We start from the raw sequence: 20,078 nt of genomic DNA, 5'->3' as shown, positions 1-20,078 counted from the left end.
ACTGGTGATCTGTAGCAAAGATGATAAGGTTATTTCTTTAAGCGTATAAACCATGGTTTGGCATTCAGTGTATTTTAGTTTACACCCATATTCAAAACAGGTCAAACTCCACCACCATTTTATATAAGATCACCTGCTGTGTTTGTACTCCAGTTTTTCTTACCTTCATTATGTGACTTTAAAATCCCACCAGCAGGTCCCAGCAATCAGGAGATCAGCACCATGGAGAGCTCCTGACGAGGAAAGAGAAGGAAATCCTTTGAAAAGCGTTTAAACATATTTTTCTATGTAAACCTTAAAACCAAAACTATTATATTACAATGTTCAATGTCAAAAACCTGTGTACAGGACATCTCAAGCTAAATACCCATATTTAAAACTATGTTTTTTAGTAATTTAAAAGAAAAACCTCTCTAAATTTGAAATAAGTAACGAAAATGTTAAATCTTATATGTGCTAATGTGCACAAACATATGATGCACATACACATTTCTATTGATTTAAAACAATTTAAATACCGTTAACCGTTCTTCCATTTGTACGCTCCATCATATTCTGATGTAGACTGCAGCTTGGGAACAGCGATCTGCTTTGATAAGAGTACTTAAAGATACAGTGTAAAGTCAAGTGTAGTAACGTGATGAAAAAAGACAACAGGAGGAAAACAATTCCAGCTGAGAAAAACCTTTTAGTGACATTTAAGCACTGGGGCTGCCCTAGAGCTCCTTCTTTGTATAAGGTCACCGTGGGTGGCTGTTGAGAACCAACAGAGAATTCACGAGATCAAGACAAAGTCATTTCTAAATGGACAGTTTATTAAGGCTCGATTTCTTCTAAAAAAGAAAACCAAGATAGATCTTTCAAACAAGTTATGCCCACTACAATTATGGTCTATAAGATAAATCAATGGATATTTAAAATGTCATTTCATTAATCCTTTTGCGGTGTTATACATATACTTTCGCTAACCTGACATCCCTCTTTTGCAACACACATCTCCTGACATTAACATGCACTCTAGCCCTGTACTATAAACACAACCAGTACAAGCTTCCTGAGGCTAAGGCAGCTGCAACTCGGTGGCGTCCTTCAGCTTCTCCCCGACTCTGCGCCGGTTAGAGAGCGGTGTCGGTGAAGGCAAACACGTTCACCGTATTGCTTGGATCAACCTAGCTATTGATTAGTGCAGGTAAAAAGGAGAAGAGGTGGAAGAGAAAAAGGATCTTGTTAGAATTCAGATCCCTAGATTTAACCGGCCATGTAAAGAAAACGCAGCTTCACACATCTGGAAATACAGCTGTGAAGCATACGGTTCCTACACACACTTGAGTGACCTTCTGTCATCTCAATGTAATAATGGGGTTAACTTCTGAAAATCAGAATACATACTCCGTCTAACATAATCTGAAGACCAAACAATGTACGGTGAATGATCTTATAGGCCACAACTGTCAGTTATCTCTTTCAGGTCACATATCTCAAACTGAAAGTTGAGAAATGGGATCAGAATATTTGATCAGGTTACCATGAGGCAACATCGAGTCTAACACGAATACAGTGAAAGACCAAAAGATCCCAGAACATGGAGTTTTCTATTAGCAGATCCCCTGCAGCTCGGTATAACCTCAAGCCACCAAATACTGAACAGAGAACCTCAGGAGGGAGAGGACCGGCTGGTATCCAAGACTCACTAAAAAACTGCATTCTGGCTTTGAATGCTCTGAAATGACGGACACAAGGACAGGGGGGACACCGTCCTTTAAGAATGACCGTTTACGACACCACTCTCACCTTACAGACAAGCTGCAGGTTGGATAATAGTTTTTAAATATCTAGCAGACCTTTTATATTGCAGCTTGCCTTGCATGGACACACATTTATTAGAGCTTTTTTTTTTTTATCCAATCTTTTTTTCTGTTGACTTGACAAACCTGAAAGTACTCTATAATCAATGGTTTCAGTCTTGAACAAACTAGTTTAGCAACAACCAAAAAACACACAGAAACCACATTTCATTCTTATTTTTTTCTTACTCGATAGTAAATCAGTTACATTAATGTTTAGGTTATACATTTTTAGGCTTTCTCCAATATATAGGCTCCTACGTTAAAGCTTAGCATTACGACCAACATAATAGACCTAGCAAAACCAAATTTGAGAGGGGAAAAAACAGAGGATTAAGACAGAATGATGGTGAATGGACAAACATGTGTACCCTCCCCCCCATTTGTGAAACAAGAAACGCAAAGCAACAATTAATTCAATGTAGCAGTTACATCATTCTGATTATAAAACAATTTAAAATGGTGGGTGCGTCAATTCTCTCAGACTGGGTTGCGTACACAAGCAGAATCTCCTGACGAAACATACAAAAGACCCCTTCAAGACAAACATCAAAAAGACAGCGAAGCAGAGGGGTGTGAGGGATGTCAATAGTACAATTTTGGACTAAAATGGTGAGTTCTGGTTGTGGAGGACACATCCATTATTTCTTTATCCCAGAGGCCTTAGCAATCCCTCCTTCAGAAATGTTTCGAGTCCCGTGTGACTTCACACTATCCCTGATTTCTCCAGCAGTGTCACTGTTTGAGCAGTTCTTTTGAAAAGTCACCAATAATTAGAGAACAAAACATTAAGGCTCCAGAAAACAGGTTTCTGAAATGAAAATTGTCAGTAGTAAGCCAAAAAAATAGAGATTTTGTGGATCTGAATGAAAAATAGATAAACCATTGAAGTTGTATAATCGCACAGCGCCAAGTCCGACATGGCCTTTGGGATCCTCCAACCCTGTTGGCACAGTTAAACCGCTGAAGCATGGCAATGTCGCCCCCAAATGGACAAATAGGGGCAGGACACATTGGTTCCTGATTGTACTGAAATATAAAGTGGCAGATTTTTCTCCATGGTGCAGTCAAACCCTGATTCAATTGGAAAGAGGTGGGGGCCGGGGCCGGAGAGAGAAAACCAGTCTGGTGAGAGAATAGTACGAGATGGAACGGGAAGAAAAATATTTCTTTAAAAAAAAAAACGTAACTAAAGAGTGTGGTGGTGGCTAGGTGTTACAATAAATCAGCTTGTTATCCCTGCACAAGAAGTGGGTGGTACATGGGACAACAAAAGCACAAGTCTCAACAATGGCAGAGATTCACCAGAATTAAATAGAAAAAAATGAAGGGCTTGGTTGCTTTTTCATATTCTTCTGTCTCTTAGATCGAAAGTCCTAGTGTAACTGTTGATCAAGCCAAGGATAAATGTCTTCTATTGTTTATTCCTGTTTTGGCGCTCCTGTTTAAAAAAAGAAGCAGAAAAACAAAACAATATTAGACATTAAAACTTCACATACCAGCACAGCAAGCTGCAGGACATTCTGATAAAGGTCTAGATATCATCATTTAGTTTGATCAAAACTTAAATGATCATACATTTCACCCTTACCGATTGAACAACTCAATCAAGCACAATTAATAATAACGGTCTGAATTTGTATTTATTTTTTTAATGACAAGTTCTTACCTGATCCAACCGAGAGCGGTTGGGTATAGGGGAAGGTTCAAAAGTCTGTCGAGGAGCAAATAAGAAGAAACGGAGAAAAAAAAGAATTATTATCAGACACTAAACAGTTAATGTTTTTCTGATCAATGGTGTATAATGTGTATTTTTGGTATATTAAAGGTTAAAACAGTAAGATTAATGTGCCCACCTGGCTCACCTCCTCCTCCTCCTCCTCCTGCCTCTTCTCATAATGGGAGAAGTCATCAAAGATGGAGGTGGTGTGTTTGTAGGTGGCGATGATCTTGAGCACCTGCTTCGCCTTCTCCAGAGGAACTTCCTGGGTGTCGCGGGAGTTGGTCACTGGCTTGTTGTCGTTGTTCTCCAGGCGGATGTGGCGAAGCTGGCTATTAGGCACGTCCTTAACAAACAACCAGTCCACGTCAAACTTGCCCTTCCACTTGTCCTGCGCCCAAACACCAGCACTGGTGCCATAGTCCACTGGTGACCGCATCTCTGCCACACCGCAGAAATGACCGCTGCCATTGACACTGAACAGGAGGTACACGGGGCCTTTAGCATTCATGGCCCGGAAGGCTGAGTCCAGCCGCTTGTTGCCGTGCTCGGTGCTGCACCAGATGGAGTACTTGATGGAGCGGTGGATATCGTCCTCGGAGTAGCTCTTAATGATGAAAACACGGCCGTTCTTCAGGTTCCATTCAAAGTCCTTGGGGTTGTAGCTGTGGTTGGCACGCAGCTTATCCAGCACGGGGTGAGACTCTGCACCAGGTCCCTGGCTGGGGAAAGTTGGGGGGCCACCGTGCCCACCACCAACCATACCCATCACACCACTACCATCATGGCCAGGGCCGCCCTGCCCGTAGCCTTGGTTACGGTTGCGTGGGGCAACCCAACGGGTCTGGGGTTGTGGGGGCTGGGTGTGGTTTTGGTAGGGTTGGGGTGGTGGCTGGTGGTGCTGGTGATGGTGGTGCTGTAAGGTCATCTGCTGCATCTGGGGCTGCACCATGGACTGGGCAGGGTGGTGCATGGGTCCCTGCTGCATGTGGCCTTGAGGCTGCATGCCATGAGGCATGCCGAGAGGCTGCTGATGCTGCATTGGAGCTGTGGCTACTTTAGTCACCGGGCCCTTCTCCCAGGTCCCGATGTTCATGTTGTGTTTGATGGGTGGAGGGGGAAGAGCTCCTCCTGGACCTTGCATTCCTGGCTTCACCTTTGCTTTCATCTGCTGCGGCTTGGCGGGCTTGCTGGCAATGGCTGCCCAGGAGGTGGGTTTGGGGGGTGGCATTCCAATAGGTGTGGCCCCGTTCCCTGTGGCTGCCACTACAGGGCCACCGATCACAGATCCCACAGCCTTGACTCCTGAGCCCTGGCCAGTGACATCCCCTCCGATCTTCAAGCCAATCATACCTTGCTCCAGGCTGTTCATACCGGGGGCTTTGTTGAGGGTGTCACTGTGAAAGCCCGTCTGACCATCAGGCACCAGGGTGCCCCCCAGGGAGCTGGGGGGGTAGCTGTAGCTTCCTCCGTAGGCTGAACTCTGAGTCTGCTGGCCCTGGGTGCCACTTGTGCCCCAGGCAGAGAAGGCAGGATTTTCAGGGAAAAAATTAAACCTGTGGGGGTAGATGCTGCTTCCCAGGCCACCCGGCTGGCCAAACACCGTGTCTGGCATGAAGTGATGGTCTCCATTACTCAAGGCTCCATAGGGGGTAAGGTATGGAATAGGGGGGTCCCCACCTGTAGACCAGGGAGCCTCACTGAGGGGATACGGAAATCCAATGGAGGGGGCGTAGTAGCTGGACAGATATGGGTCGGTGATGGACTGGTAGCTGTTGTTCTGGATGAATAAAGGTCAGCAAAGCCACAACATTAACATGTGACTCAGGAGTTTAATTTTCAAAATCAGATCCATTACTGAAACAAAACTCTTTTCACTCAACATGAGAGACTAACTTAATGCTAATTAGAAGGACACATTGATATCGGATATTTAAGAAAAAACAATAATAATTTCTTACATCTTATTTTCTAAAATGTCTTAAGATAGGGATATTGAGTTTTACCTGAGTTGATTGACTAGTGAGGTACGGCTCAAAGTCATTTTCATGGACATTCTCTTTTTGATGCAGTGAACCATTTTGCACTGCAAAGACAAAACAAATGTACATGAAGGTACATTTAAATATACATGTTCAGTTTTTAAGACAGATTTGTTTTATAACTGAATAACCCATATTTAACTATCTACGACCTGTTGAGTTGAACAGTTTGTTTCACAGGGCCAAACTTGCCAGGTTTGGATATAAAGTTGTGACAGATTTGAATGGTTAAAATTATTATGCTATTAAAAAAAAGCATTGTCAGCTTCAACACAGCACACACATTTTAATTATAATCCTCATCTATCTAATGAGTAAATCACAGATAAAGTATTCAAACTTGTCAGCCCATAAGTCCATGTGTTCTTCCAAAACATGTCAAATCCCTGAGCCATGTCAAGCAAAGCTTATGGTGGAGGTCAGCCCGTAGCCTGCTGCCAGCCAGGCCTGCAGGTGAAGCGAAGTCAAGACCTGCCTGTCACTTCACCAAATGCAGTAAATCCAAGATGACTTTAACATCATAAAAACAATGACAAGGCCATAACAGCATTGTTACAGCACTGCAAATACTGTCGTTAGTGAGGAACTGACAACAATGAATTACTATTAAAATAATATGTACAGCTGGGGTTGCTGGTGACATTGAGGGAAGACTGAGACTGGACAACTGTAGGAGGTGCTCAATCCTGTACCATTACAGGCTAAGAATCAAGACAGAACCAGCGTTTTGGGGAATATCATTTACATATCCTGAAAAAAGTATGGACAGTGGCAATTTGGCAAAGTAGATTATGCTTCAAAGGAAATGTCCACTAGATTTTTGCAATACCAAATCACAAAACTTTATTCACAACTTTCAAAGATACAGGGGTTAAGCGTGTTATACTCAAGCAGCAGATTAAAGATTGCCTTAACTTATATGACTGGAAAAAGAGTAGAGATTGCATCAGAGAAGTGTGCAAGGAAAAATGAGCATAAGCATTATGGTAAATGGATTACATTTATATACAGTAGTACCTTTCTGCCTTACCAGACTATTTCTACCAGTCAAACACAATTTAATACACCAATGGTGGCGGGGATGTTCTGGGAGGCAATGGCCTGGCAATTACGGAGAAACCTTTGTCTTGCTAAAACCCACTTGGAAATGCAAGACAGGAGGAGCCAAAACATGAATACTTTTGGTAAACAGAGAAAATATTTTCCCTAAAAGTCATTAGACCTTTGACATGGCGGATGCTGTCCTCCAATGGGTCTTACAGTATGTCGCCACCCAACATTTAAACCCCTGATCTTGAGATTGTTAATATCACACTTATGCAAAACATATTCCCAATAAAGTCTGAAAATGTATGCTTCAATTTCTGCTGAACAACAAATGAACAGATAATAGCTCATCAAAACTGAGGTGGGTAATGTGTATTAGAAACATGTTATTATTGAAATACTTTTAACTACCTGACTCAATAACTAAGAATTCTGACCCAAAAAAATCTAATGGTATCTGTGGCTGTCACATCACTGTCAAAATATGTCCTAGTGACATCAGTGTCGCTAACTTGGATACTTTCTAGCTAGATTTAGTGACTTTTTGATTATTTCATTGTAATAGTTAGAATTTTTATAATTAAACTTGAGTTACCTCTCCAAGCTTCTCTGAGCTTTAATTCATCACCCATAAACCATTTCATTTGTAGAAACATTTGCGCCAGCAGATTATATCAAATGATGTTCCAAAGATATTAGTCTTGACAGTAGTGTAAATCACAGACGGCTAAAGACTCCACATAATGCTGGTGTACTGTATGCAATGCTGATTTAGTCAGGGAATGTGTACCCAGACTATATATCCAAACAAATTCAGTCATCTGTGACACAACAACTCACCTTTAGATGCTTGTCCCTTTGATCTCTGCATCAATGTAGGATGATAAAAGGGGGGAAAAGGAGACATGGTTCATTTAAGTAAATTGAGATTTTCCACACATTATGTGCAGCCGCTAATGTTAACAATGTATGGCTCAGAATATGAACATTACGACTACCTCACGAAGAGAAGCAATGCAAAAAAAATAATTACCTAAGGTTACTCTTCAGTTAAAGATGAAGATACTTACCGTTTGCTACATTAGTTAAAAGCCATATTTGGTTTACAACTTTGGTCAAATCAAGCACAACTTTGCTAGCTATCGTAACTAACGCTAGCCGTTTTAAAATGGCCTTTTAGACGCCAATAGCACGAATGCAGCTTTTAACTTAGTTAGCTGGATCACTCTTGAAATAATACCGGTGATTGTACCACCTTCAATACAAAAGTTGAAGATTATCTGAATGAGTAACGTTAGATTGAACCCGTTTCATTATGTTAACCATAGCTTTTTCAGCCATAGGTGCTGAGTTTTTTCCAGCTACGCTGGCGTTACAAACATTTGGTCTAAGTAACATATGCATTTATGTGCCAACACTTAACTGCATGTCATTATTCTCCAACGTATATCAAACACATTTAACCTTTTTAACGGAATGTAGCTAACCAGCTAGCTACACGCACCGGCCAACGTTGGTGGCTAAGCTAGCACTTCCGAGCGATAGCCATAGCCCAGTAAATCGTTAGCGGGTAGCTAGCTTGCAAGCTTTTTTACAGGCAATGTACATCGTTTTTCCTACCTGAGGGTCAATGCTTGTGGCAGACATAATTCATTAAGCAAGTCCCTGGATTCTCACAGAGCCTGCGCTTGTGACTGGATTTCAAGCCCCGTGATTTAGAAAGCAAGTTCACAGCTCAGTTACAGTTAGCTCCGTGGCTAGCTGTGCCGCTTAGCGTGTGGCTAGCAGTTGTAGCGCAGGCTCAGCTGTATATTTTCCGCTGTGTGCTCGTATCCCAACTTCCACACTTCAAGTCTGTCGCCTAGGAGACTTGTGTCCAAAAATCAGTCAAGTCCTGTAACTGGTTTTCAAGTAAACGTTATGTATCGCCGATTGGAGCTTTCAGAGCTTGGATATTTCTGCCCTCGGTCGTCTTTTACTTTGTCTTTATTATTCCAGAGAGAGAGAGCCCTCCTCAGTTACGTTAAGCCCTGTACACTTCCCCAATGGCTGCTCCTCCATCCGGGCTTTGAGCCGCCGCTGCAGTTCACGTCTCTCCCCGCGGGGTGGCTCAACTTTGAAGCTTTCTTTCTGTTTAACAAAGTGAGAGAAGCTCTTATCTGTGATCAGTGGTGTAAAGTAACTAAGTACATTTACTCAAGTACTGTACTTGAATACAACTTTGAGACACTAGTGCTTTATTTAACATTTCAATTGTGTGCGACTTTGTATTTCTGCCCCACTACAATTCAGAGGTTAATATTGTACTTTTACAAGTTTTACTATAGAGCCTACTACATTTATTTATAGCCTACCTAAAGTTACTTTGCAAGTTTGGATTAATAATGTGAAATATAATAAATACTTAAATAAGACTTTAGTTACACCTGGAGTAAATCCACAAGCTACTCTGCAGTATATAAAGTGATTAAACATGTAGCTGCACATTTACCAGCTGTGATAAACACATTAATGCATCAATAATCATTATAAACATACGTTTATAGTATTCTGAAATGGGCCAATCTGCATAATGAGTACTTTTACTTTTGGCATTTGAAGTATATTCCAATGCTAATACTTTAGTACTTTTAGTTGAGAAACATTTTACATTTACTTGTCCCAGAGTATTACACTGTAAAATGTTTGGCTGTAAAATTACAGTAAATTACTGGCTACTAGTTGCATGGATTTCACAGTAATTGACTAAATATTTCACAGTAATTTACTGTAAATATTTTTACAGTAATTTACTGTAGATATATGCTACAGTAAATTAGAATGTAAGTACAACTAAATACTGTGACTTTACAGTTGCCATGCCCATGGAATTACTGTGATATAGCAGTACAGAGCTGTGGTATTATGGTATCTTGCTGTACATAAATTACAGTAATTACCTGTATTTTCACACTTTTACTGTAGAAGTAATGCAACACATTAGCCAGTAATTTACTGTAGGCCTAAATATAAAAATGTAAATAATACGATAATAGATTGTAAATCTGACTAGTTAACAGGGATTTTACCATAACTACACAATTCAATCAGCTCAATCAACAAAGAAAAACAAAGAAAATGCCCATTTTAACTTTGTATTACTCCATTGAAGTGCAAAGTAGCCTATTTCACAGTGTCTTGGACATGTTGTTACGGCCCCAACCTCTACTCCGCGGTATAGTGGCTCGTGCTGAGACCCGCAACATGAAAGACTACGCAATAACCGGTACTTGGTAACGAGCATTTATTGATAATCAGCCGTTTGCTCACACAAACGAAACGGGAAACAAAAATAGGTCTGGAGGACTGGCCAAAAGGAACAAACAGAAGGAGGGAACCCGAGCCAGCCACACTACGGACCGTAGGACCCAGAGCTTTCCCCCCCCCTAACCAGAAATCAAATATAAACCCTATGGGAAACAAAATAAAGCCACGAAAACTGGACTACCAGGTCCTCCAGGCTAAACATAAACACATCTGCAAAAATATGGCCTACAGCTCAAAATGGCAAAGAGGTATTCTAAGGAAAGTGTCTCCCGGCGTTGAAAGTGTCTCCCTCTTGCATGGTTCAGGTCTTATTTGACGGACCGTAGCATCTCAGTGCAGTTAGGTGTCTTCTCCTCTGCCAAAGCCCCTCTTACCTGTGGGGTTCCCCAAGGCTCGATTCTGGGCCCCATCCTTTTTCTATTGTACATACTGCCCCTAGGTTCAATTCTTACAAAACATAATATCCCCTTCCATTGTTACGCTGATGATGTACAGATTTATCTGCCTCTCAATCAAAATGCCAACTCATTACAGCAGTTGAAGGACTGCTTAACAGAGATTAAATCCTGGCTGAGCCAAAACTTCCTCACCCTTAATGAGAGTAAGACCGAGGTCATCTTTTTTGGACCCCAACCAACAGTCTCCCCGGTTGATATTCTGGGCTCCCTCAATACAAATATCTTCCCCTCTGTTATGAAACTTGGAGTGACCTTCAACAGCGCCTTTAAATTTGATAAGCAGGTTAGCACTGTAGTCAAGACCTGCTTTTTCAAAATACGACTATTGGCTAAGACCAAGTCGTTTTTATCTTTTAAAGACCTAGAAAGGGTTATTAACGCCTTTGTTACCTAAAGACTGGATTACTGCAACGCTCTGTATGTGGGTATGGATCAGGCCTCAATTAGACGCCTCCAGCTAGTTCAGAATGCAGCTGCACGTCTTCTCACTGGCCATAAAAAGCGCGACCATATCACCCCAATTCTGGCTTCATTGCACTGGCTTCCAGTTCGGTTCAGAATAGATTTTAAACTCCTTTTATTTGTTTTCAAAGCCCTAAATGGGCTGGCTCCGTGTAGCCGAACTCCTCCATCGCTACACCCCAGGCAGAGCCTTAAGGTCGGCTGATCAGCTGTTGTTGATAGTGCCTAAGACCAGGCTTAAAACCCGAGGGCATCGAGCTTTCGCAGCGGCTGGCCCTAGGCTCTGGAATACTTTGCCCCTCCATGTGAGGTCGGCCCAGACCCTGGGGGTTTTTAAATCAACACTTAAAACTCACTTTTTCTCTTTGGCTTTTGTTTAATTATCTATTTATTAATTTATTTATTTATTTAGTTATTTATTTATTAATTTAGTTCTTTATTTTAATATTTATAACATAACATAGGATTTAATAAAGTATTTTAAAAATAGTTTATACATTATTCAAATATAGGAATAGTAGATAGGATTACTTAAAATACCTTATATTTCATCTTTTTTCCCTTTAGACCCTTGCGGTTTATTCTTAAAAATCCTTACCCTTACACACCCCCCATTTTCCCTCTGCTGGTCTATGGCCTTGTAGAGGGTAACGGGGTACAGATTCGCTTAGATAAGCGGGGGAGTGCATCTGACGAAGAGAAAGTATGTTGTGCTCCCTATCTCTGTTTCTTATCCTATATCTAATAGAACTGCTCGGGTCTTGATAGATTGAGTGGGGAAGTTCATGAGATCTTTCTAGTGGGTTATCAAGAATAACTTTTATCCAATGACCTTTTCCCTCTCTGTCTGTGTATTCTCTTGTTCCGATTAACCCAGCCAAATCTTTTTTCTTGTTTTGTATCTATATCTACGCCGGGATCCGGAGTCGAGGCTGATCCTCTTGCTGTAGTCCTGTGTCTTGGTTCCTCTATCCTGAGTTCTGGATTAAGTCGTGGACTTCGGGTCGTGGCTGAACCTGTCTCTGCGGTCCTGCCTTGGGTCTCGCCATGCTGCTTCCCTGATGGCTTCCTCAGGATTGTAGCTGACATCCTCGTGGATTCATCTTCTTATTACAGACACATGCATTTCCTAACATTCGGTCTATATGCTGTAAAATGTATTATCTCTTCGATTTACACACGGCATCTATTGCACGTCTGTCCGTCCTGGGAGAGGGATCCCTCCTCTGTTGCTCTCCCTGAGGTTTCTCCCATTTTTTCCCCTTAAACTGTGGGTTTTCTCTGGAAGTTTTTCCTTGTACGATGTGAGGGTCTAAGGATAAAGGGTGTCGTTTTTCTCATACTGATATTCTGAACAATCTGTGCTGTTGTATTTGCTGTAAAGTGTCTCTACTGTAGGCTATTTTTATTTGATGTACAGCACTTTGGCTCGACCAAAAATCGTTTATAAATGTGCTATATAAATAAAACTTGATTGATTTGATTTGATTAGATTAGGATAGGCGAGACATCCTTCTCCTCCAGCATCTCTTTATCGGCTGAGTGGAATTTGGAACACCTGGGCAGAGGCGGAGCCAAGAGCAGACCAGGTGCACCTGGGCAGAGGCGGAGCCAGGGGCTAGACCAGGTGCACCTGTAGCAGGGAGACAGAAAATAAAACAAGGAGGGGAGCACATGTCTACACAGACATCCACTCAAAGTCAACCATTTTTCTGAAGAATGTGCTGACATGGGGGTTTAAATTGCCATGCCTCTTTTTGACTTTCGAGCCCGTCTCATGATTAATGCCCATGGAAGCACCGAAAACAATAAGCCAAGACAACAATTTAAATTGTATAGATGTGTTGCATCGTTTATTTTAAGGCACATGCAGCGGTGCCCCTTTCAATTTAAGTAAAACCTGCACCAAAGAAAGAAATTCGTATTTAAAGCCAAGCAAGAGCGATAAAAGCAAGAAAATCACTTTATTTGTTGTGTTGTCACAGAGGATGGTCTGAATACAGTATTTTACTGTGAAAATACAGTAACATGTTGTGAAATCCTGGTAATAATTTATCCTGTACATTCACAGTAATTAACTGTGCCTGCGTTGATTTCACTGTGAAATTAAAAATTACAGTATTATATTGTGAACATTACAGAGACTGTAAAGTGGTAAAACAGTAATTTATTGTAAAATATTACAGCTAAATATTGTGAAATCATGGTAATATTTTACAGTGTACACTAGTATTTCTACTTCACTCAAGTACAAGATATGAGTACTTCTTCCACCTCTGTCTGTGATTAAGATAATACCAAGAAAATGAAAATGAATTCATGACTAGTGAATTAGAATTGTTTTCTTTACTTAATACTGATATTGGTGCTATTTTCTGCAATCTATCTGTAAACAACGCCTGGGGTGCTATCAGCAGACTGTTCTTACAGGGCCTCTAAAGCTGATGCGTTTTAACCATGTTTTAACCCAGCACAGTGCTCATGTGAGACTTACTGGAATGTAAAAATGATACAAAGTAGGAAAAGGAGAAAGTAAACTTTAGCATTGCAAAGTAAGATGTGGCAGCACTCAAATACATCTTCTCTCTTGTGAACTTGGCACACATTTAATATTTTTGAAAATCACTAAACCGTCATATTCTAGCCTACAGTACATACTTATTATAGTATGCTATTTTAAAGTATCTGATTAATGTTTGTATGTATATGTTTTTGATGTGTTGATCTAGTTAAGCTCCTCTTAATGTGCACCTAAAACCAAAGCACATTCTTTGTAAGTGAAAAGCCAAATTGTAATACACAATATTACAAATTGGTCAAATACCAGTATTCAGTTTTTTTGTTAGGTGACTCAACTGAGGAAGACAGACAATCATGGATAACAACCCAGGCTACTTTCTCGTATTTATACTGGACATTTGACTGTTTATTTATTGTATAAGTTAGACAGTGGATGTAGTACTTAACGGGTTGAAAAATATTATCTCATGGGGATTTCGTCATGTCTAGTAGTGTATCATGAACTGATTTGGTTCTAGCCCTCATTAAATGAATGTAGTTATTACTCTCTGTTACCACCAGGAGGCAGCAATGATGAATCCACCAACTCTGCCAAAGGTCAAACCTAGATCCTAATGTTTACAAGTGGTAATTTTCTGAATTTTTCTACTCACAATATTGACAGTATTAGAGCAGGTAATTCCCCATCTTGTGTAACTTGTGTTTTGACTCAAGTCTGGCTATTTCAAGTGTGATCATGAATTGCAAACATATTAGCCAACAATATGTTTTCAATATGACATACAATATACTTTTTTATGTCTTCGAAAAAAGCTTTCTAAAAGACAACACATCGCATTAAAAAGGTTACATGGGTGTACCCTGACCCTGTAAGTTATATAGCCTCAGAATCAAGTATAACCGCACAGCTTATTATTTTATCTGTTTAACTCACTTAACTCCTTAATCGTCACTTATTCACACAAACTCAAGAGCAAAGGATTTCTACTTCCTGTAGTGTAGGCCATAGAGGACACAACCACCGATCCATTGTAGACCATAATATTCAACAACTATAGGATACAGGACAACCAGCCAATTTTTGCTTCAATTGTAAAAGTTATAGGTTTCTTTCATTGAGTTGTAGGCTATAAAGTTAACACCTTGTGCTTAACAACATTTTGAATAAAAGTAAAGTAACATCCCTTTTAATAATCATATTAGTTGTAAGGCTATAGTATTGTTCTGAAATGCTTCACATGTTTTTACTAGGAGGCGGAGCCCCATGGCATGTTCACGCTTTCATCCATTCAAGGATCAATGAGCATACATTCTGGCATTTGGCGGCTTTTCTGGAAAGCAGTCTCCTGTAGGTGCAGGCCCCCGCAGCTGATCATATTATTTCAGCTGTTGTGCTGCACTCACCTTCAGTGCGGGCACCACTATGGACCGCAATAGGAATCACTGGCACAGGACAAGAAGAGAAAGGAAAACTTACAAGCAACAGAATGACGGATGACAGGAGTACTACACTGCACATCCTTGAGGAGCCTCAGATGCGGAGAGAAGGGGCGAGACTTCGAACTTTTCAGAACTGGCCAGCAGATGCTCCTGTCACATCTGGAGAGCTGGCCAAGGCGGGCTTTTTCTTTCAAGGCCCCGGGGATAAAGTCCAATGTTTCTGCTGTGGAGGGATTTTAAGATGTTGGGTACATGGGGACTGCCCGGCCGAAGAGCACAAGAGGCATTTCCCCACTTGCAGTTTCATACTGGGTCGATCTGTGGGGAATATTGCTCTTCTAGTCGGATCCTCTGACTCCGTGGATGGCCAACTTATGAGCCAACTCCAGAGGATGACTATGGATGAACAGGGCACATCTGGACAGGCGGTGTACCCAGAGATGGAGGCAGAGGATTCCCGGCACACTACTTTCCACAACTGGCCCACAGATGCCTCAGTCCAACCAGATGTTCTTGCCAGAGCAGGATTCTTCTACACAGGTACACCATTGTCTCACTATTACGTTTGAATAAAAGTATATCATACTTCTCTAATGTCTTAACATTTACCAGCATTTGAGTGTCCATGAGAACATTTGAGTGAAAGATTCAGCGTTGTCCCAGTCACTGCTAGAGCGACCTCTCTTTGTGAGAGAGTTCATGGTACAATTGTCCTGCTGAGTCATGATGTTGTGGACAGAACACGCTGGACAGAGCTGGGGCTGCTAAAGAAGTAGGGCTCCCACAGCTTCAGGCAACACACAGAGTGGGCACAATATTGTGAAAACCAATACAAAATAGTACAATACATAAAGTAACCCTATAATGAATTGTGCTTTTGTGAAGCTCATATTGTTTTGTTTTTTTTGCGACGGTCAAAGAGGAGTTAATTCACCCTATTGTCACATTATAGGTTTCAGTTCTTGGACGATATTGATTCCTTTTACAATCTGACGTATATAGCGATGTTTTTGTGAATTTAAGACTAAAGGAGTGTAATGAGATGGTCTGTGTTAAATTGTTAGTGTCATTAGACTCCTCTCACGGCATTGCTGTTTACCCCTACAGGCCACGGTGACAATGTGAAATGCTTCTACTGTGACGGAGGGCTGAGGAACTGGGAGGCAGGAGATGACCCCTGGCAGGAGCATGCCAAGTGGTTCCCACGGTAACAGCAGGACTTATAACACACAGATAAAGAAATCAGTTCAATGCATTACTTGCCAATCTTTGCACTGGCAAATGAAAATGTCTTCTCAATATAAAAGCAGTGTAACGTTTTGGTTTTGTGTTCTGCTTTAATGCTTCAGCAGATTATAAAACAGTGTCTTTATATTTCTCAGATGTGAGTTTTTAATCCAGGCGAGAGGAAGGGAGTATATCAGCAACATACAGGATGCTCATTTCCATCTGGGTGAGACTGTGGTGAGAGCTTTCATCCCTCCTATCTGTTCAGAATAAAGTCTGGTAGTGCAGACATAATAATCACACATTCATAAATGGCATTTTTTGTAATTGCCGACTTTGACCAATGAATAAAAAATATGGTCACTTTACTTTTCTAGGTTGGATCACAGACTCCTACAGGCAGAGATATTGGATCCAGAAATGGTAAGTCAAATGACATTTAAAAAAGCAAGGAATGCTGGGTATTTAGTTACCATACAGTCTATGGTATTTACCAACAATGTATATCCCACTAATGGCGCGTTTCCACTGCAGCGGGTAGCTCGCTTTAAGCGTGCCGAGTCGTGCGGGGCCCGTTTTTGGTTGCGTTTCCACTTGGCCTAGTTTTGGGTCGAGTCTACTTTTTCACCTTTTTTCTGGCCCGACTAAATCGTGGTTCTAGGGCCAGGAACAACCAGGCTGAGTCGGGCTGAGTATGCTAAACTAGAGAGAGAATCGCTGGCAAGGGAGCTACAACTACAACAAGATGAACATATGACCGTGATTTAATTGTAATACACGTTTCAAAATGATGCCGAAGTAACAACATACTGATACCGGTTAGTAAAAATCATGAATTAATGCTTTGACAAGTCTGCAGACAGACGGCAGGCGAAAAACCCTTTTAAAATGCGTGTTTTCTAAATGTAGCTTGGCTAAGCTAACGTTATATATGCTCCGACCGTCCACACTCACAACAACGGCCTATACAGGCATAAATAAACCAGCGACTGTATTCGCCATTCACAGGCAGTCTGTGGTTTGTACTTGTTTAACTTTTGTCTAGTTTCTGAACAGATATGAGGAGCTGTGAGCTCTGAGTGCTAAGAGCTAACGGCTGTGTTGTTTTTCTGGGGCTCTCATTGAAGATGACGTCACGGCTCCGCCTACACTGCGTTACTATAGTAACTGCCCCAGTTCCTAAACTGTAATGGAAGTGCAGCATTCAAAGTGAGCCGGGCCTAATAAGGCTTAACCAAACCGAGCGAGGCCGAGCGATGCCTGCAGTGGAAACGCGCCATAAGCAGACTGGATAACAAGATAGCAGCCTGCTCTGACGCCAATAATTATCTTTGTGCAGCCAGCGGTGCAAAGAATCAAAGTGTCAACATCAACTATTGCTTGTTCACACAAAAGAGTAGATAGAGTAAACATTGATGGGAGCATTGCAGGTTGTGCAAGCAGAAATAAATAAATGCTGCAACCAGTTGATTCAATTATTCTGGCACAAGGTTGATCAAAGAAGGTTGACAAAGCACACCACAACACTGCTTAAAATCTTTAATTAGATTCTTACTCTTTGAAATAAAGTAGGTCCATTACTTTTATTTGACACGCTGCTACAAATGAAATAACTGCAGCTAATGTTTGCTATACGATTGCAGTAGCCCGTGGTTACCATAAAATGTAGGATAACAATTATAATCTATTTCAGCATGTGTACACTAAAGGTAAGTGGTTTAAAATGTTAAGGTACAAGTAGATGCACCATTTGTCATTACATCTTATGTTTCCCCTTGTAAATGTCCCTATAGTTAAAGTGGACCTATTATGCTATATTGGAAACCTATATGTAGGGCCATACCTATACAAAACATATCTGTGAAGTTTGTTGCTTAAAATACCAAACAGTTCACCCATTGTAGCCATGCCTCATACTGCTCATACCCCTCTTTTGCAGCCCTGTTAGAGAAACGCGGATTATGGGTCCTTAGCCTGAAAAAAAAAAAAGAGAAGGCGGAGCTAATGCCTGATCAGAATTCTACCGGAGATAAAGTTAAATTCTGCTGTTCTAAACCACATAAAAGATTATTTCTGAAACAGTATGGAGCTCAAATGCTTTTTCTCTTGCGGGTTTATCACAAGGCGAGTTCCTTTTTTTATTTCTTGCTTTTTAAAACACATGTGCTCTACAGTACAGGTTAGCTCTGAGTGTTAACGAGGCTTGCTAATGTAAACAAAGACGATATTACGTCCAAAACACGTCAGGCATTGTTTCTGAGCAATTTTCTGTGGGTCTACTGCCGATTTGACGTCAGATCGGCAGCAAATCTGTATCCACTCGTTGTACCCCTGTTTTTAAAAGATTTGGGTACGGAGGAAAAGAGAGAGGGTTTTATTTTCTGACGCTGCGTGAGTTCCCCGACGCACCGGGGACACACATTTATGTATAAAATACATCTCAAAGTGCATTTTGCATGATAGGTCCCCTTTAATGTAACATGGAGTCGATATGTAGATGTGTTGTCCTCTGTGGCTGGTCACTGCTTGTGTCTTCCTCACCTCTTCCCCCCCTCTCATGTCCCAGATGTGGTCGGGGGTCTGGGAGCGTCCTCGGCCATGCTCTCTCCTGTGGTGCAGACTGTGCTGCAGATGGGCTTTGAGGCGAGCCTGGTGGAGAGTCTGGTGCAGACCAAGTACCTTCTGTCAGGTCAGCACTACACCTCTGTGTCCGACCTGGTCACTGACGTGCTGCAGGCGGAGCAGGAGGACAGACAGAGGGGACTACAGAGCAGAGGTAACAGGCAGTGGGAAGACACAAACTAATATACTCAAGTATGGTACTTGAGTATATTTCTGGAATACTTGTACTTTACTTGAGTATTTCCATTTTATGCTACTTTATTTTACTTGTACTCCGTTAAAATTCAGAGAAAAATATTGTATGTTTTGCTTGACATTCATTCGGATTAAATATTTAACAGTACCTAAAATAGAGAACATTGTTAAATATTAAGCCAGTGGTTTCCAACGTTTATGGCTTCTGATCTCCATTTATTTAGGTTCAGGCTGGATGTTTTACAAATTAATGAGTCTTCAGTAGTTGGATTTACTTTTGATACTTTAGGGAAAACAGTTGAATGATGATTTTCTTAATGCAAGACTGTAGCTTGTACTAAAGTATTTTTACAATGATATATTGTTAGTTTTACCAAAATCTTAATACAATAATAACAATTACCTTAATACATGCGGAAGCACTGTAATTTTCCATTGTCACCTTCAAATACAATCTGTCATAAGCTTTTTGACCATTTTCATATAAGCAATAACATGACGTAAACATCAATGTTACAATGGACAGTTTTCTCTTTCACATTTTGTCCTTCAGAGACAGATACTGTGCAGGGCTCCAGTGCTGGACTTGTGAGGACTCAAACACGCGTCAGAGAGCAAGGTCAGAGGTCAAAGCCTAGGCTGTATGATTTGCAGGAAAATAAGAAACGTTTGAGCTTGTAACACTTTTCAATATGTTGCTGACATTTGATTGCTTTGCAGATTCAACACTTGGCTGGTAAATATTATGTGTGTAATATAAAGCTCATCTGACCTTCTGTTTGTGGTTTCTCGAACAGTAAAGGACCCGAGCCCTGAGGAGCTACTGAGACAGCTGCAGGAGGAGCGGACCTGTAAGGTGTGCATGGACAAACTGGTGTCCATCGTCTTCATCCCCTGTGGTCATTTGGTGGTGTGCGGGGACTGCGCTGCCAGCCTGCGTCACTGTCCAATCTGCAGAGCGGTGATTAGAGGCAGCGTTCGTGCTTTCATGTCCTAACGCTGTAGTGATAAAATGCTGTTTCACAGGTGTTGCATGAGTGGTCTAAATCTGTATTAATTTGACCTACTAGTGATACAAAACTCCGGTCAGAGTTTGCAGATCGTTTTCTATAATAAACATTTAAAGCTGTTCAATATGAGTATGTATCATTATTTATGTACTTTACCAAGAACACTTTTTAAATGCACAACACAT

The 20,078-nt window shown here is 41.2% G+C and overlaps 2 protein-coding genes across 3 annotated transcripts; one reads left to right on the top strand and one right to left on the bottom strand.

Annotated features, from left to right (window-relative positions):
• Positions 1 to 794: 794 nt before the first annotated feature.
• LOC117540690 (YTH domain-containing family protein 1-like) lies at positions 795 to 8,732 on the bottom strand. Of its 2 annotated transcripts, none has more exons than XM_034207471.1 (6): positions 8,274 to 8,732; positions 7,494 to 7,518; positions 5,571 to 5,650; positions 3,710 to 5,344; positions 3,514 to 3,558; positions 795 to 3,285 (listed from the first exon to the last, which is right to left on the bottom strand). In XM_034207471.1, exons 1-6 carry the CDS (start codon positions 8,298 to 8,300, stop codon positions 3,259 to 3,261), a joined length of 1,839 nt encoding a protein of 612 aa, XP_034063362.1. In that variant the 5' UTR covers positions 8,301 to 8,732; the 3' UTR covers positions 795 to 3,258. The 2 variants fall into 2 exon arrangements, with proteins under 2 accessions (XP_034063362.1, XP_034063361.1); XM_034207470.1 differs by having other exon boundaries at positions 3,701 to 5,344; positions 8,274 to 8,731.
• On the top strand, positions 8,518 to 19,880 carry birc7 (baculoviral IAP repeat containing 7). The gene is made up of 9 exons (XM_034207472.1): positions 8,518 to 8,785; positions 10,058 to 10,065; positions 14,786 to 15,379; positions 15,947 to 16,046; positions 16,222 to 16,303; positions 16,444 to 16,489; positions 18,633 to 18,842; positions 19,437 to 19,502; positions 19,681 to 19,880. Exons 1-9 carry the CDS (start codon positions 8,574 to 8,576, stop codon positions 19,878 to 19,880), a joined length of 1,518 nt encoding a protein of 505 aa, XP_034063363.1. The 5' UTR covers positions 8,518 to 8,573.
• The last annotated feature ends 198 nt before the right edge of the window (positions 19,881 to 20,078 follow it).

This window comes from Gymnodraco acuticeps, unplaced genomic scaffold (genome assembly GCF_902827175.1).
Source record: "Gymnodraco acuticeps unplaced genomic scaffold, fGymAcu1.1, whole genome shotgun sequence".
NCBI lineage: Eukaryota > Metazoa > Chordata > Actinopteri > Perciformes > Bathydraconidae > Gymnodraco > Gymnodraco acuticeps.
This window is presented reverse-complemented; position numbering and strand designations above follow the sequence as displayed.

Coding starts and splice junctions, on each gene's coding strand:
- LOC117540690 (XM_034207470.1), bottom strand. CDS start 8,300: ATGTCTGCCACAAGCATTGACCCTCAG. Junction 3,559..3,700: donor AGGAGGAGGAGGTGAGCCAG/GTGGGCACATTA, acceptor GCTCCTCGACAG/ACTTTTGAACCTTCCCCTAT. Junction 3,286..3,513: donor ACCGCTCTCGGTTGGATCAG/GTAAGAACTTGT, acceptor TTTTTTAAACAG/GAGCGCCAAAACAGGAATAA.
- birc7 (XM_034207472.1), top strand. CDS start 8,574: ATGTATCGCCGATTGGAGCTTTCAGAGCTTGGATATTTCTGCCCTCGG. Junction 16,304..16,443: donor TCCATCTGGGTGAGACTGTG/GTGAGAGCTTTC, acceptor TTACTTTTCTAG/GTTGGATCACAGACTCCTAC. Junction 18,843..19,436: donor GAGGGGACTACAGAGCAGAG/GTAACAGGCAGT, acceptor TTTGTCCTTCAG/AGACAGATACTGTGCAGGGC.